Source organism: Orycteropus afer, unplaced genomic scaffold (assembly GCF_000298275.1).
Source record: "Orycteropus afer afer isolate SDZICR_OR568_19922 unplaced genomic scaffold, OryAfe1.0 scaffold00255, whole genome shotgun sequence".
Classification (NCBI taxonomy): Eukaryota; Metazoa; Chordata; class Mammalia; order Tubulidentata; family Orycteropodidae; genus Orycteropus; species Orycteropus afer.
The window spans coordinates 1117774-1136688 of NW_006921842.1; the positions used below are offsets into that span (position 1 = coordinate 1117774).

Here is an 18915-nt window from a genome sequence, read left to right on the forward strand (position 1 = left end):
TTCCGTAGTGATACTGCCTCGGAAACCCAAGGAGGGGTCACTATGAGTCAGGTCTGACTCTATGGCATATAACAACAACAATTTGGTAGAAACAACGTTTTATGTCTGTTGTCTCTTTTCAGACAAAATTTGACAAAGAGGGAAATGTTACTTCTTTTGGTAAGTATGTTTATATTTTTCTAAATCACTTTTTTTAAATCAGTGAATTTGATGGAAATCAAGAAATTGTAATGTTTTAAATAGAATATTCTGTGTGTATATGGGCATATTGGAGGAGTTTGTTTGTTTGTTTTACCCATCATTTGTCCGTCTACTCTAATTGAAACTGTCAATACTGGACTGTGCTTACTTTCCCAGAATTGTTTTTTTATGGTAAGAGCCACTTTTGCTCTAATGATGTTAAATGAATATATTAGAAAGCAGAGGCTGGCTAGAGCTAGAACACAGAGAAATACTTTTTTTTTTTTCTTGTTAATGCCCCTTTTATTGCCCTGCTCCTTGTTTTTTTCTGTTTCTGTACCATGTTTAATCACATATCGCTGACATTCTGACATTGTACTGGCAGTGAATGATCGAAGACTGGGAAGGATGGGACACTGGTGGTCCTATGGAACTCTGCCATTGATGGCTGTTTAAGTGAAACTAGTTGTTGTTCCTTTGCTGTCTGACGTCAGAAGCAAGTTCCAGAGCTCCCCTTCCCTTTGCACCCCATGATCCTGTTTCTGCCATTGCTGAGATCCTAGTGCAGTATGTTGAGTGCTTTTTTGCTCAGTATCCCTTTCAAAAGACATACCTCTTTCACAACTGTGATATGTGCAGATAATACTAGAGCACAATAATTTCTTGAATTTCAGGTAGGAGAATCTAGTACAAGAGCTAAATTTATTTTCTCATTCTATATCAGTTCAAAAGCAGAGAAGATTGAACTTTTACCTGTTCACAGATCTAAAATACTTAAGATGCTATTGTAGTGAGAAAAAATAGAAAATGTGATTGTATAAAATTACTCAAGAAAGATGGTCTGAGTTTTGCTAGTCTGATAGAGCCTGGTGGAACCACTGAGACTATGGTGCCCAGCTGCCCTTCAGGTCTGGAATTGAACCCACACCTGTGGCTTCCAGCCAAACAAAAGACAGGCATAAGAATTGAACATGTACCTAAGGTTGATACACTCCTTGAAGAGAAAAATCACTGGAGAAAGAAGGGCTATTTATGCACAGGGAGACAGTTCAGGGGACAGGAGTGCATGGAGGAACGGACACAGGGAAGGAGGTAACTATCAGGAGGAAGTGGGAGGGGAGCTGTTGCATTGGAGTAAATTGTAGTCAATGTCATGAAGGAAGGTGGTCTGTTTCTAGAGCTAGAAATTGATAATATGAGTTCTAATGATACATAAGTACAGTTTTTATAATTATGCCTGAGAGACTGTTAAAGAGGATATTGGTCCCTAGCTCTGGTGGCACAGTGCCTAGGGCATCTGACCACTAACAAGAAGGCTGGTGGTTCTAACCCACCAGCCACTCCTTGGAAGGAAGACTGAGCAATCTACTTCCGTGGAGATACTCACCTCAGAAACCCAAGAAGGGGTCACTATGAATCAGAACCGACTTGACAGCAATGAGTATGAGTCTTTTAAGTACAGAGAAATTTTATGAAGTAATAGATAAGAGGAGCAGAGAATTATTAGAGTTTGACCAGTTTTAGCATGAGTGTGGTTTTGAGATAAAAATGGGTATTACAAGGTATCAAAGTGTTCATTTTAGCTTTTAAACTTGTAATAGAAAATTAACTTGGTGAGTGCTAGACCTAAACATCTAAACCCTTAACAGTCTACTCTTTTTATTGAAAATGTTTCTTTTATAGAAAGGAAGAAAATTGAATTATACCAAGAATTAGGTCTTCAAGCCAGAGATTTACGATTCCAGCACGAAATGAGCATCACAACCAGAAACAATAGGATTATTATGCGAATGGAGGTAAATTATTTTTCATCTACATTTCTCCACTGCAGTCTTAAAAAAATTGCTTGCTATTTTGATGAGTAGCTAGGTTAAAAGTAATTTTGGAATAAAAATACTTACATGAAACAGGTTGTTTGATTATTTATTAGTAAGAAAAAAAATTATTTTGCGTGCATTATATGTGTGCTCTTGCCAAACGTCAGTGGACACATAACACTGCTCGTTACTTGAGTAATATTCACCTTAGTTTCTGAAATAATAGAAAAAAATCTGTATTTGTGATATAATATTTTTAATTGTATATAGTTAATATCTAATTATATAGTATAAGCTTAACTTTAAATGCATATCCTGGTTTCCCAAATAGCCTGGAATGTCCTTTAAATTTTATAACTTAATTTATATTTTTATTTTGGGGGGACTTTCCTAAAATATACTGTATCTTCCTCTGCCTACTCAGAGCACACTACTAGACTCAGAGTCACTATGAACTTCAGTTTTTAATTGGGCTAAAGTAGATGAAGAGATACAGGCTTAATGGTATTGGCCCTGCAGTAGGTATAGGACTTGCTTTCTTCAAAAAATAAATTTTTCGGTCTAAGAATTGTCAATACAGTATCCACAAGCTGCTCTTATCTATTATAGTAGCGTAAAGATGCCAATCTCTTCTGTTTTGAATAGTATAGCATTTAAGGCTCTGTTTTATCTTTACAATTTCAACTTAGCTTAATAGATTTTGGTGATAATTTAAGAAAGAAATTGTCCCATTTGAACCTAACTATGATTAAACTAAATCTTTTCTGAAAGTCTACCCAATACTTGACTTAAGAAGACGTTATCATGTCCCTTTGTTCCTTGTTTTTCTTATGACTATCTTGCAAGTCTTAATAAATACATAATTTTTGTAAGTACTTCCAATCCTATTGAGAGTGTGTTAGACATTTTAAGAGTTATATACATTTTAAGTTTCCTTGTGGCACAGTGCCTAAGGCATCTGACTGCTAATGAGAAGGTTGGCGGTTCAAACTCACCAGCCACTCCATGGGAGGAAGGCAGGGCAATCTACTTCTGTAAAGATTTACCACCTCAGAAACCCAGTGGGGGTCACTGTGAGTCAGAATCAACTCGATAGCAGTGGGTTTGATTTTGGTTTTCTTTAAAAATAATATGTTGTGATGTTTTTGAAATGAACAGTTACGTCTACAGTGATTTGGTTTAGGCTTGATCTAAAACTGGTGAGCTAATAAACGCTATTTTATGAACATTATTTTTTTCTTATAGCTCTACAACTTTCATGTTGTTGTTGTTGTTGTTTGCCGTCGAGTCGGCCCCGACTCATAGGGGCCCCTCCTTGGGTTTCCGAGGCAGTATCACTACGGAAGTAGGATTGTCCAACCTTCCTTCCGAGGAGTGGCTGGTGGGTTTGAACCGCCTGCCTTCTGGTTAGCAGTCAAGTGCCTCAGCCACTACGCTACCAGAGCTCCCTCAACTTGCATATATATATATATATATATATATGTATGTATGCGTGGTGTGTATGTGTATATATATTTTTGTTTGTTTGTTTTTACAGTATTTGAAAGCTGTGATAACTCCAGAGTGCCTTCTTATATTAGATTATCGTAATTTAAACTTAGAGCGATGGCTCTTCCGAGAACTTCCTTCACAGTTGGCTGAAGAGGGTCAGCTTGTCACATACCCTTTACCTTTTGAGTTTAGAGCTATAGAAGCACTCCTGCAATATTGGGTGAGTTTTTTTTAAAATTTATTTAGTTTCTTGAGTTTGTTCTAGTTTTAAAATGCTATTGAATAGGAAGACAAGTTGGTATTGTTATAGTGGCAGTTTCCCTGGCTACACTTCTCTCACAAAAAAAAACAAACAAGCAAACATCTTCCAGGGTTTTGAATGAGAAGGTGCTTGATTCTTAAACTTAATGACCCAATCAGATAGAACTAAGGACTCTACGTAGAGTACGTAGAGTCTTTTAAGAGTCATGTTATGGCATTCAGTGAAGCACATTTCACGTTGGCTGCTCTTTGTATGATTTTAATAACTATAATGAGGGATGATATTCAAAATATGTAACACCTAAATATGATATAAATTATTTATAAATTAAAAAAAAATTTAAAGGATTTTTTTTTTTTGTGATTTGGGTAAAAGTTTATAGAACAAATTAGTTTTCCATTCAATAGTTCATACACAGTTTGTTTCATGATATTGATTGCAATCCTCACAATGTAACAGCTCTCTTCCCACTTCTTCCTACCTGTGGCTGTCTTTCCCCTGTGTCCTTCTTTCCAACACATTCCTGCCCTCTGAGCTTTCTCCTTGTGCAGGTGCTGCCCTTCTGATCTCCCATGAGTGATTATTCTAAGGAGTGTGCTTAACTGGTGTATTGTTCACTTTGTAGTCCTATCTATATGGCTGGAAGCCACAGGAGTGAGTTCAATTCCAGGCCCAAAGGGTGACTAGAGGCCATAGCCTCAGGGGTTTCACTACTCTCTGTCAGACCAGTAAGCCTGGTTTGTTTTATGATTTTGAGTTTTGTTCCACGTATTTCTCCCACTCTGGCACGTGACAACAACAGCAACATCCAGGATCTCCAATTTCGATCCCTTTCTAAGTAGTTGACAGTGGTAACTGGGTACCCTCTAGTTTTCAGGTCTCAGGGTAATATAGGCTGAGGTTCCCCTAGTTCCTTGGATTAATTATTTCCTGTGTGTCTTTGATTTTCTTCACTGTTCTTTGTTCTGGATGAGGAGAGACCAGCTGCTGCTGCTTAGATGGCCGTACTCAAGCTTTTAAGACTAGTTGCTACTCACCAAAGTAGGATGTAGAACAATGTGTTTGTGTCATATGTTATACCCATTGAGCTTAATGTCCCCTGCGACCATGGTCCCAAGCCTAAGGGCCCAACAACTTACTCCCTTACGGTGTGTAGCTGTGGATAAGAAGTTACCATAACTTTGCCCTCCATTAGCTCTATTATATATATGGACATTCATAGTGTTGTTGTTATTTGCCATCATGTTGCCTCCGACTCACAGCAACCTTATGTACAGCAGAACAAAACACTGCCCAGTTCTGTGCCAGACATACGATCCCTACTATACTTGAGCCCATTGCTGCAGCCACCATGTCAATCCATCTTGTTGAGGGCCTTCCCCTCTTTTGTTGACCCTCCACTTTACCAAGCATGACATCCTTTTCTAGAGAATGGTCCCTTCTTACAACATGACCAAAATAGGTGAGACGAAGTCTGGCCCTTCTTGCTTCCAATGAGCATTTTGGCTGCACTTCTTCCAGGACAGACTTGTTAATTCTTTTAGCAGTCTTTGGTACTTTGAGCATTCTTCGCCAACACCACAATTCAAAAGCATCAACTCTTCTTCAGTCTTCCTTATTGTCCAGTTCTCACATGCATATGAGGGGATTGAAAATAGGCATAGTCTTCAAGGAGACATCTTTGCTCTTGAGCACTTGAAAGGTGTCCTTTGCAACAGATTTGCCCAATATAATAACATCTTTTCACCTCTTGACTGCTGCTTCCATCAGTGTTGATTGTAGAACCAAGTAATATGAAGTCCTTGACAACTTCAGTCTTTTCTCCATTTGTCATGATGCTGCTTATTGGTCCAGTTGTAATGATTTTTGTGTTCTTTATATTGAGATATAATCCATACTGCAGACTGTAGTCTTTAATCTTCATCAGTAAATGCTCCAAGTCATTCTCACTTTCAGCAAGCAAAGTTGTGTCATCTGCATATATCGCACATTGTTAATGATTTTTCCTCTGGTCCTGATGCCATGTTCTTCATATAGCCCAGCTTCTCAGAGTATTTGCTCAGCATACAGATTGAATATGTGTGGTGAAAAGATACAACCCTGACACACTCCCTTCCTGATTATAAACTATGCAATATCCCCTTGTTCTGTTTAAACGACAGCCTCCTGATCTATGTACAAGTTCCTCATAAGTACACTTAAGTGTTCTGGAATTCCCATTCTTCTCAATGTTATCCACAATTTCTTATGATCTATACAATGGAATGCCTTTGTATAGTCAATAAAACACAAGTAAACCTCTTTCTATTATTCTTTGCTTTGAGCCAAGATCCATCTGACAACAGCTATGATATCCCTTACTCCATGTCCCCTTCTGAATGCAGCTTGCATTTCTGGAAGTTCACTGTCAATATACTGCTACAACCATTTTTGAATTATCTTCAGTAAGATTTTACTTGCGTGTGATAACAATGATATTGTATGATTGTTTTCACATTCTGTGGGATCACCTTTCTTTGGAATGGGTACAAATATGGTTCTCTTCCTGTCAGTTGGCCCAGTAGCTGTCTTCCAAATCTCTTGGAATAGCCAAGTGAGTGCTTCTAGTACAGCATCCGTTTGTTGAAATATCTCAGTGGGTATTCCATCAATCCCTGGAGCCTTGTTTTTCACCAATTCCTTCAGTGCAGCTTCGACTTCTTCCTTCAGTACCATTGGTTCTTGATCATATGCCACCTCCTGAAATGGATGAACATCAACCAATTCTTTTTGGTACAGTGATTCTGTGTATTGCTTCCATCTTATTTTGATCTTTCCTGCACCATTCAATATATTGCCCGTGGAATCGTTCAATATTGCAATTCAAGGCTTAAATTTTTTCTTCAGTTCTTTCAGCTTGAGAAATGCCGACCGTGTTCTCCCTTTTTGTTTTTCTAACTCCAGGTCTTTGCACACTTCATTATAATAAATGACTTTGTCTTCTCGAGCTGCTCTTTGAAATCTTCTATTCACCTCTTTTATCCTGTCAATTCTTCCATCTGCTTTAGCTACTCTCTGTTCAAGGACAAGTTTCAAAGTCTTTTCTGACATCCATTTTGGTCTTTTCTTCCTTTCCTGTCTTTTTAATAACCTTTTGCTTTCTTCATGAATGATGTTCTTGATGTCATCCCTCAATTTATCTGGTTTTTGGTCACTGGTGTTCAGTGCATCAAATCTATTCTTTAGATGGTCGCTAAATTCAGAAGGGATATAATCAAGGTCATATTTTGACTCTCTAGGACTTCTTTCAATTGTCTTCAGCTTCAGCTTGAACTTGGGTATGAGCAGTTGATGGTCTGTTCCACAATCAGCTCCTGGCCTTGTTTTGGCTGAAGATATTGAGCTTTTCCATTGCCTCTTGCCACAGTTTGTAGTCAGTCTGATTCCTGCATACTCTGTCTTTCGAAGTCCACGTGTATAGCCACCATTTGTGTTGTTGACAAAAGGTATTTGCGGTGAATAAGTCGTTGGTCTTGCAAAACTTTATCATGCAATTTCTAGTGTCATCTCTATCATTACGGCCATGTTTTCCAACTGCAGGTGTTTCTTCTTTGTTTCCAACTTTGGCATTCCAATCACCAGTGATAATGAACACATCTTGATTGCATGTTCGGTCAATTTCAGACTGCAGAAGTTGGTAAAAATCTTCAATTTCCTCAACTTTGGCTTTGGTGGTTGGTACGTAAATTTGAATAATAGTAGTATTTAACTGTTCTTCCTTGTAGGCATATGGATATTATCCTATCACTGACAGTATTGTACTTCAGGAGAGATCTTGAAACACTCTTTGTGATGATGAATGCCACGCTGTTCTTCAATTTGTCATTCCCGGAATAAAACTGAAAACCAAACTCATTGCCATCAAGTCGAATCTGACTCATAGCGACCTCTCCTTGGGTTTCCGAGGTGGTATCACTACTATGGAAGTAGATTTCCCCGTCTTCCTTCCAAGGAGTGGCTGGTGGGTTTGAACTGCCAGCCTTCTGGTTAGTAGTCAAATGCCTTAGGCAGATGATTATATGGTGTACTATGCATTCCTGGCATAGTAGATCATACAATCATCTGATTAAAAATGGCCAAGACCAGTCCATTTTGGCTCACTAACACCTAGGGTATTGATTTTTATGTGTTCCATATCATTTTTGACAACTTCCAATTTTCCTAGATTCATACTTCGCACATTCCACGTTCTGATTATTAATGGATATTTGCAGCTAATTCTTCTCATCTTGAGACGTGCCACATCAGCAAAAGGGGATCCTGAAAACTTTGCTCACTCTATATCATTAAGGTCTGCTGTACTCTGACAAGGCAGCTCTTCTCCAGTCATATTTTGAGTGCCTTCCAACCTGAGGGGCTCATCTTCCAGCACTCATTCATATACTCACTCGAGCTCTGGTAGCATAGTGCCTAAGGCACTTGACTGCTAACCAGAAGGCTGGCGGTTCAAACCCACCAGCCACTCCTCGGAAGGAAGGTTGGGCAATCTACTTCGGTAGTGATACTGCCTCAGCAACCCAAGGAGGGGTTGCTATGAGTTGGAGCCAACTCAACGGCACATAACAACACAACAACAGCATAGTACATACAAATACATATGTAGAAGTAGCATCTGCCAAACTTATATATGGTCATGGATATATTCCCTTTTGCCTAACATACCTGATCATTTAGCCCATCTACCTATGTGTCCACCTGTAGATTGTTTGTTGTTACTGATAATGCAGTATTGTATATGTAAAAGTATTTACTTTTGTTTCTACCTCTTTTGCACCTCTCTGTGTCTTCCTTTCCTTAGTATTATTGTGCTAGTTACTGACTTTGGGTATATTCCCTTTCCTATTACCCAAATCAATACTTGTCTCTTACCTATCTAGCAGTTTTCCCTTAAATTAAAATATTTTAATGTATTCCATTTTAGTTTCTAAATTAAATTGTATACATATTATAAAACTGTTTACACATAACAGTATAGAACAAATCATTCATAAAATTATTCTAATATTTTCCAAATATTTATTTGTGGTATCCTTTGTTTGAGGCAGCTAAGTGATGCCTCTACAACATGGTTGGACATAGGGAACCATACAATTCTTCTCATGACTCTTCCATTAAATTGATAGTTACTGATGTCTGGGGATCCTGTCAGGCCCTGAACAAGGCTTGTTCATGGCTTTCCAAGCTCCCACAAATCTTCCTTTATCTTTTTTCCTCCCACTAGACAGGAACTAGGAGCTCTGGTGGAGCAGTGCCTAAGGCATTTGACTGCTAACCAGAAGGTTGGCAGTTCAAACCCACAAGCCACTATGCAGAAGGAAGATAGGGCAATCTACTTCTGTAAAGATTTACTGCCTCAGAAACCCAATGTGGGTTGCTATGAGAGTCAACTCAATGGCAGTGAGTTTGGTTTTGGTTTAGTTTAGTCAGGAGCTGGCTGCGCAAGAATTGGTGCTAGAAGTAGCCAGAGGGGGAGAAAAAGAGGGGGATTGGGTAATCTGTTATCTTTTTTTTTTCCCCTTAGTGTGTAGTACTTTTTACTTTTTCTGCCTTGCTCTGCTGAGGGAAAGAAAGGGCATCATACCTGGCTCAGGTAAATTAGGTGATAACACCAACTAGTACCAGTCAGGAGATGGTAAATAATTGGAATCCACTTACTAAGCAAGGAAAAAGCAGAAGAGAGGAAGAAAAGAAGGTGCGTGCAATGGTTAATGACATACTGAATAAGCTCTCAGGAGCTCATGCTGTTAGGTAAAACTTTCAGTAAGGGAAGATAAGTGTGGAGAGAAGGGCTGGGCAGGTATGAGTTTCCTCTTCCTAGAAATTGTCACTGGGGAGGACAGAAGGAATTTAGGCTGTCTGCTGAGGTGCACGCTTTTCTTGCCATTAAATGGAGCACTGGAAGTTTCCTTCTGAACATCCACTATCCAGTAAGCAAGGACAGCCACTTCCTACAAGGGATAAGTTTTCAAATAAAGGAAAGCTCCTCAAACCCATGTGATGGACCATTGTATGCAGTAAGCAGATATGCCCCACACAAATACCTATCTGTGTCCATTATCCTTGGTAGCCTCCCCCCTCTCCCCCCCCCACCTGAGTCCACACCTTACTGGGCAGGGCGCTTGGTATTTCTTTTTAATACTAGAAAATTAGCTCTGCATCAGTTTTGCTGTCCAGCCTTCTCCATCTTCCCCCACAACCAAGGACTTTAGAACCTGGAAGCAACTCCTTGATACCTGGAATAAACACAATAGGATGTCTGAACCAGACACTCTGACTTCCATCTCCAAATTAAAAACAAAACAAAAAATATATATCTTAGAGTAATTGTATGTTTCTGAGATAAATAGTATATGCTAGCATTTATATCATCCATTAAGTCCACTACTTCATTCCATTTACATTATGTTGTTTGCTAACTGGAAGTATGTCAATATTTTAACAACTAGTATAGCTATACTGGGAGCTCTGGTGGCATAGTACCTAAGGCATTTGACTGCTAACCAGAAGGCTGGCAGTTGAAACCCACCAAACACTCCTTGGAAGGAAAATGGGGCAATCTACTTCCGTAGTGATACTACCTCAAAAACCCAAGGAAGGGGTCACTATGAGTTGGATCCAACTTGATGGCAGTGGGTTTGATTTTTTGGTATAGCTATACTGCAGTCTCTAGGTGGCACAAATAGTTTCTACTAAGCTGCTAACCAAAAGGTTAGAGGTTCAATTCCATGCAGAAGTGCCTCAGAGGAAAGGTTTGGTAATCTACTTCCAAAAAATGTGCCACTGAAAACCCTATGGAACACAGTTCTACTCTCACTCCATGGGGTTGCCATGAGTCAGAATCAACTTGCTGGCAACTAGTAGGCCTACTAGTGCATACCTGCAGAATATCAGCCATGCCTATACTAACCTGAAGAAAAGGTATACCTGGAATGACTTTATGCCTATTTATTTTGTTTTTTAAAGTCCAAGTTATGATTTCATTTTCAAAAGAGCTTTATCCATAGAAGTTACGAACTGTATTCTTTTTATAAAGAACATATTTTTTACTAAAACTAAAATTAATCTTCCATTTCTTTCATAACTGTCTGTTGGGGAAGATACTTGTGAGCATTAATTCTCTGTTAACCAAACCCGAGCTTATGTGACAACATATGCATGATTATCTTTTAAGCCAGTAGTAAGTCTAGTTCTGGAATAGCATTCCAGCAGTGGCCATGTTACCAGCATATCTAGCTGTTAGGGATTTCTGTTTGTAATCAGAGGATTCACTGACCCTGGGTATTCTAAAAGGATTGTTTTAATTCTTATGAAAGGTCATGTTGTTATCTAGATCAACACCCTTCAGGGAAAACTTAGCATTTTGCAGCCAGTGATCCTTGAGACATTGGAAGCCTTAGTGGATCCGAAACATTCTTCTGTAGACAGAAGCAAACTTCACATCTTACTACAAAATGGCAAAAGGTAAATATAGGGGATTTACCTAGTTGGGAGTTAGTGGCAGGTATCTTTAAACTTCTCTCACAATAGTTCTGAAACATTTAGCATAAATTCAGTTAAAATATTAATGTGATTATTACTGGTTTGAAAAATCTTAGCTAGTCTTACTAATTGTAATGACAGTTTTTACCTTATGATCTACTCTCAATACCTTCATTGCCACATTTGCTTTTAATTATTAAAATTTTGTATTTTGTAACTTTTAAAGATGGAAGGTAGTCTAGGTTGGAATTTGAGCTACAGAGGGCACATAAACTAATGTTCATTTAGCAGCTATTTAACATAAAACATTCTGAGGCTCTTTTAAATATTTGGTAGTTGATTCTGTCCTCGTTTTGCAGATGAGGATTGACTAAGTAACTTGCCTAAACTCATATAGCTAGTAAATGACAAATTTATTTAAATTCAAATCCAATTCTTTCTCCCTCCAGATTCCATGTTCTTTTTTTTTCCCTCAGAATGCATTCCACAATTTAAGAAATACTTTAATTAATTGACATCATAATTTAATAAATATGCTCTCAGGATTCCTACTCCCTAAAATCTCTTTATAAGTTAACAGTTCACTCCCAAAACTGCTACCATGAGATAATTTTTAAATCTTACACCAAAAATATTCCCTGGAGTCTTCTTTATATTAAACAGTTGTTTGGTTTAATTAGTAAAGAGTGTCTGCCTTGAGTATTGTGCTCCTGGTGGCATAATGCCTAAGGCATTTAACTGCTAACCAGAAGGCTGGCAGTTCAAACCCACCAGCCACTCCTCAGAAGATTGGGCAGTCTACTTCCATAGTGATACTGCCTCGGAAACCCAAGGAGGGGTCGCTAGGAGTTGGATCTGACTCCATGGCAGTGAGTTTGGTTTTGGTTTTGAAAGAACTATATATATGGGATCAAACTGAGAACAGCAACTCAAAAGATTAGACAGGAACCTTAGGGGACAGTGAGTTTATGTTAATGAGGGAAGAGCATCTCAGAAAGAAGTAGGGTAAGAATGATTGCACAACTCAAAGAATATATTCAGTGTCACTGAATTGTACATGTAGAAATTGTTGACTTGATGTATGTTCTGTTTATTTTCAACAACAAAAAGAATTTTTATAAAAGTTAATAGTTTTAAGAAATTTGACAAGAGTTAATAGTTGAGATTCATGAATCAGTAATAGCTTGTCCAAAAGTGTTGGGGTGTTTCCATCAGTTAAGACTGTAATACTCTGTCTTTACATTATCAATGCTATATTAATTAAGAATAAAGATATATTACCTAAGCAAAAAGTCTTACATTCACAGCTATTTCTGAGATAAATTGTATATGCTGAATCTTACTGTTTTATCATTGATTGATTTTACTGCTTAATTCCTTTTGGTTTGGGGATTTATTCCTAATCTGCATGGTAAACGTTGAAATATTTCTCTAATAAGTCCATCTTCATCGTGAATACATAGTCTACTTGATAAGATACCTTAAAAAGATACTATCTTTATAATGAAATGTTTTCATATGCTTATGGTATTGATTATTTCTATACAATACTCTTTAACAGCTTATCTGAGTTGGAAACAGATATTAAAATTTTCAAAGAATCCATTTTGGAGATTTTGGATGAGGAAGAACTGCTAGAAGAGCTGTGTCTGACAAAATGGAGTGACCCACAAGTCTTGTGAGTATACAACCACTCTTACTGCTTATTTCCTTAAGGTAAATCTTTGGTGTTTTCTTCTTTGGGAAATTTTTCAGAGAGAGCATAACATCTTTCTGGACTGCAGAATATAGGAACTTTTCAAACATCCTTAGTTATTTCTGTGCATAATTTGCCTCAAATTTAATTTAACAAGTATATATTGAGTGTATACCATATATCCAACACTGTGCTGGGCTGTGTTAAATGTAAAAACAAGCACACAGATACTGTTAATTTAAAGAGTGACCACGAAATTGGCACACACATCTACCCAAACAATTTACCTAGAGGGAACAGTAGAAGAGAAAGAGATAAGTTCACATGAGGGAGAGAGAGGGCTGGGGTCGGGGATGGTGTGGTGGTTACGTTTGTGTGTCAACTTGGCTGGGCCTGGTTGAGTAGCTGGGCAGCTGAATGTAGTTATTCCCCATGGTGAGATTGGTAATCAACTCCATGGTGGAATCTGTTGGAGCAGCTGAGTAACTGCTTTGGGTATGTGGTCTGCTTCCTGTATATAAGAAACAGCTTTGGGAATGGCTCTGGCTTATATAGGCACACTTGGACTCTGCATGTAGCCGTGTCGTTGTTCAGCAGCCTGCCATGCTCTGCAATCTTGGGACTTTCAATGGACTTGGATTAATAGCCTGCTGTGTGGTTTGGTAACATTGGGACTGTGCCATTTTATTTGTCAACCTTGGGCTTGTTAACCTCAGCAGCCAGTAGCTGCCTGAGTGAAGAGATGCCTCTAGCTTCACTGGGCCAGGAGCACGAGGCAGAGCTGAAGCTCAAGGTCACAGCCCCTGGAGCCAGCACTTTGAACTCAGACTTGAAGCCTCCAAACTGTAAGAGAATAGACTCCTGTTTGTTAAAGCCATCCCATTTGTGGTATATTCTGTCAGAGCGGCACTAGGTAACCAGAACAGATGGCTAAGACTTTGACATAAATTCTGAAAGTTTAGTGTAATAAAAAAAAGTGCTTTTTTATCTCTTATGAATTAAGAAATTACTTATTCTTAATTGTGCAGACAAATGTTTACTTTTTAAATACTCAAAATATTTTGTTTTTGCTCTTCATTAGACCAGAATTAGAAATTAATACATCTCTGTAATAGGTGTAGTTTTCACAGCCTGTTAATTTTACATTTCCTAAGCATTTTGTGAAATGACTTACCTGTTTTCTAAGAAGAAAATAATAAGATAAAAACTGCTATGTAATTTTTATTATAGCAGATAGATTTAGTAACAGAAACATGAACACACTGTAATTCCTGATTGCTTTGTTTAGGCCAATCTGTCTCTTAAATATGTTTTCTTTTATAAATATCTTTTACTGAGTATTTTGTTGTCCATTCTCCTCCTCCTCAGAGGGGTAGGGTATAAATAAAAGGGAGAAAAATAACTGTGTAGTCACATTATTCAAAAAAACATTTTTCTTCATGTCTAAAAACATCATTATATTTATACCTCAGAAAAGAAATGTTATGTTCATTTTAAAATCTTAGTTTTCCTGGTAGTGGTTTTAGATTTGAACCAATTCATTGGCTTTCACACATCTGAATTTTCCTGTAACTGGTTGTATGTATTTACATAAGACTCTTGGATTGAGGCCATGGAAGAGCCTTTAAAGGAATGGAACCTGAGCCTTAATCATCTGTGCAGTGTGTAGGGTTGACAGAACATGCAGAGATTGGCCTCAGTGTCATGGCAATAGAAGAAAAACAACTAATTTTTTCATTGGTGCTGAATATTATATACTAATTCAGGGAGTGTTTTGATACTAACTATATGATGCTTGTATTGGAGGCATGCTAATTATGTTGCCTCTTTCAATTGAAGTGAAGAGAGTAGTACTGGAATTGACCATGCAGAAGAGATGGAGTTACTATTGGAAAACTACTACCGGTTAGCTGAAGATCTTTCTAATGCAACTCGGGAACTTAGGGTACTGATTGATGATTCACAAAGTATTATTTTCATCAATCTGGACAGGTAAGAAAGCATTATATAAAATATTTCATAAGTGTTTTCTTTACAAAATAATAATTATAAAGTAATAAAGCCTTTAAGGAGCTGAATTAAACCATCATTATCATCTATAACCACTGCATGGAAGTGCAGGCATAACTCATTTTATTGTGCTTCACGGATACTGCAGTTATTACAAATTTAAGGTTTGTGACAACCCTATATCAAGCAAGTCTGCCAGCACCATTTTTCCAACAGCATGATGCAACACTTTGCATCTGTGTGTCATATTTTGGTAATTCTCAAGTATTTCCAACTTTTTCATAAAGCTTTGCACACTTAATATATTACAGTATAGTATAATAATAACTTTTATATGCACTGGGAAAACAAAAACCTTGTGTGACTCACTTTATAGTGATACTCATTTTATTGTGGTGGTACGGAACCAAACCTGCATTTTCTCTAAGGTATGCCTCTTTGTCCTTTTTTTTTTTTTTCAATGCCACCTAATGGCATTTTAAAAAAAAAAAAAAAAGTATAGGTTTGGTCCATGTGGTCTTTAATAGAATACTTAACCAATTTGCTGTATGTAATTAGTGGTCCCTTCTAATCAGAGTAAGATGTTTCTCTCTCCAGCCACCGTAATGTGATGATGAGGTTGAACCTACAATTAACCATGGGAACCTTCTCTCTTTCACTCTTTGGACTAATGGGAGTTGCTTTTGGAATGAATTTGGAATCTTCTCTTGAAGAGGTGAGGATGCTTTATATAAATGATTTAAATTTGTTTTAGTATCCACTGATGGTTGTGTCCTGAATGAGTTATTACTAAGATCATTGCCAAATGATTTTCTAATTCCACCATTCATGCAACACTTACTAGTTGGCAGTGTATTGTAAAGAAGAGCTCTCCCTTCTCTCCCACTGTCTTCTCCTTTCTTCATTTATATCAGCATGGATTCATGTATCTTATTTTAGTCATTGAGTTCCTGTCTATTACTATCATCATTATTTTGGTGCTCAAATTGCCCCCTTCATGCTGGCATCTGAGTACTTTTAGCCTGTCCCCATCATATTTTAGTGTTTTCTTACCCTGTGGCATATCACAATGTTCTTGGAAAAACAAGCTACTATTTCTAAATGATGCTGGTAGACTAAACAGTAGAAAAGATAGAGGCCACCAAGAGTTTGAAAAACAGGTAACAAATACCATATGAGAAGGAGCACACAGCAGAGCATGGCCAAGTCAGAGGGAACATACAAATCTCTAACTCAGACACTTATCCCTGTCTTAGAAGTCTCACACAGTGCTCTGTGTATGTTTTAATGACACATGTTATTTTAAATTCTGTTTCCCTCTCACTTAGCCTACTTCTCAAGTTCATCACTTTTTGGCATCCCTAGGCTTTTTTTTTATTTATTGGGAATTATAGAGCCAATCCACAGTGAAGAACAGTAGTGATCTGTGTATGCTAAGATTCATTTAAATAGAATTTTCACTCAATAAAGACCATCTTTTTGAATAACTGGAAATTTGTTAACCATTGAAAAACATTTAATTGATGTTAGCATTTCATTTCCTAATACTGTATAGCTGATTTATACTAAACACATGACAGAAATTTCTAACAATGATACTGATCAATTGTGTAACAGGCTACCTTGGGGAAAACTGAAGTAGTTGTCAACCACTGGAGCTAAGCAAGCAAAGGTTGGAGACCACCTCATGGCATAGCTATAGGTGGTGCTCCTTTCCTGTGGAAGGTTAAATTGAAAGTCTGTGATTCTGTAAGTTAATGCATTAACTAAATGCATTGCACTGTAAAATATTTAAAGTTTGAAAATTATTGTGAGGAAAAATGTTTATCATAAGTTAAAGGTTCCAAAATTTTCTTGGTTTATGATGCCCTTAATGTCTTCATAATTTTTCCTACCATCCTTAGGCCAAAAGAAATAATTAAGAATTCCCTTTTTGAAGTTGTTAGGGCAAAACAACTTAACAGTAGTAGTTCTCATGATGTCCCATAGGTGTCACTGTGTTTGCCTGGAAGTTTTAAAATATCCTAGGGAGCTCTCGGAAGGAAGGTTGGGCAATCCTACTTCCGTAGTGATACTGCCTCAGAAACCCAAGGAGGGGTCGCTATGAGTCGGGGCCAACTCGACGGCACATAACAATAACAACAACAGGGAGCTCTGGTAACGTAGTGCCTAAGGCACTTGACTGCTAACCAGAAAGCTGGCGGTTGAAACCCACCAGCCACTCCTTGGAAGGAAGATGGGCAATCTACTTCCGTAGTGATACCGCCTCAGAAACCCAAGGAGGGGTCACTATGAGTCGGGTCCGACTCGATGGCACACAACAACGACAACAACGGGGTGCGCAGTGTCCTAGGGCACCTCAGCTCAACTTTAGAAACTGAGGCTGTCAGCCAAAAAATTAAGATGTATGGCCTCTGGATATGACTATTACAGTTTGTATGCATGTGAAAAAAGATTGGAAGGAAATACACAAAGTAAATATAGGTATGTCTGGTAGACTTACAGGTGATTAAATTTTTTTTAACTCTTATGATACATGTTTCCGTTCTGCTTTGTTTTATGATCCTTTTCTTGATCTCTGGATGTTATCAAGGAACTTACACTTTCTATAGGAAAGATCCGTGCGAATAATGGGTATTTAAAAAAAAAAAAACTGTGGGATATTATAATTCAGGAAATATTATCTCTAAGGAATCTAGCTTTTTGTGCTTGAAATTAACTGTTTCCTGTTTAGGATCATCGAATGTTTTGGCTGATTACAGGAATTATGTTTATGGGAAGCGGCCTAATCTGGAGGCGTTTACTTTCATTCCTTGGACGACAACTAGAAGCTCCTTTGCCTCCTGTGGTATGAAGGATATAGCATATAGCAGAGGGATTGCAGTCAAACAGTGAGATCTCCAGTCTGGGTTCAAATTCTCAAAGTCTGTGTGACGTTGGGAGGAGCTCTGGTGGCATAGTTGTAAAGGCATTCAGCTGCTAACCAAAGATTGGCGCTTTGAACCCACCAGCCGCTCTGTGGGAGAAGGATGAGGCAGTCTGCTTCTGTAAAGATATGCAGCCTTTGAAACCCTGTGGGGGCAGTTCTGCTTTCTCCTGTAAGGTAGCTGTGAATCAGAACTGACTCAGTGGCAATGGAGTTTTTGGTTTATATGACCCTGAGCAAGATATTTCTCTATGTCCCCTTCAGTTTCCTCCTCTGTCAGTTAAGTCAGTACCATATGCCTCAGGGTTATTGGGAGAATTAAATGAGAAAATATGTGTAAAGGAATTAGCACAGTGCTTGGTACAATAAGTTAGAAATATGACTTGTTTTGTGTAGAACACCGACAGTCATGTATTTAGATAGATGTTGGTAATTCTGTTGCAAGTTTTGTCACAACTGTAACTGAAGGGTTGAAAATACTTGTATTGTTGTCATTAAGAAAAAAATACATAGCCTACCTCTTTTATTTTTGTACTTGTAGATTATACTACTGAATAAATGCTTAAAAGACTGATCTATTGTGTGTAGACCTTAGTAATTCCATAATACATCTATTTTCTAGTGTCTTTTAAGACACAAACTAAAATTAATTTTCCTGTTTTATTTAGATGACCTCTTTACCTAAAAAGACCCTGCAGGCAGATAGAAGAATAGAAGTGAAAACCAGTCTCAGGCCAGATGGACTTGGATCAAGTGGGAATATCCTAACAAACCGTTAGAAACACCCGGGCAAGAATGAATATATTTTATGGGAGTCACAAGAAACTTCTTATAATCTTTTATTATATTATTTTATTTTAGAGTCGGTGACTTGAAAAACAATACCACTGATATTAAAATGATACTGTCTGATGGTACCAGTCACAATACTTGAACCTAATTGCATTTTCAGAAATATTTAATTTATGCTTATCAAGAAAAGTGAAGTCTCATACTGAATGAAGTCTATGAACTT

General features: G+C 37.8%; 1 protein-coding gene across 1 annotated transcript in view; it reads left to right on the forward strand.

Moving 5' to 3' along the window:
* MRS2 (magnesium transporter MRS2) overlaps positions 1–18679 on the forward strand; it is a 27447-nt gene extending 8768 nt beyond the window's left edge. The window contains exons 3-11 of the mRNA XM_007949809.2: positions 123–159; positions 1864–1976; positions 3535–3708; positions 11120–11250; positions 12830–12946; positions 14804–14956; positions 15572–15689; positions 17709–17822; positions 18569–18679. Coding sequence (XP_007948000.1) covers positions 123–159; positions 1864–1976; positions 3535–3708; positions 11120–11250; positions 12830–12946; positions 14804–14956; positions 15572–15689; positions 17709–17822; positions 18569–18679 — 1068 coding nt within the window. The remainder of the gene's footprint in view (positions 1–122; positions 160–1863; positions 1977–3534; positions 3709–11119; positions 11251–12829; positions 12947–14803; positions 14957–15571; positions 15690–17708; positions 17823–18568) is intronic.
* Positions 18680–18915: the final 236 nt, after the last annotated feature.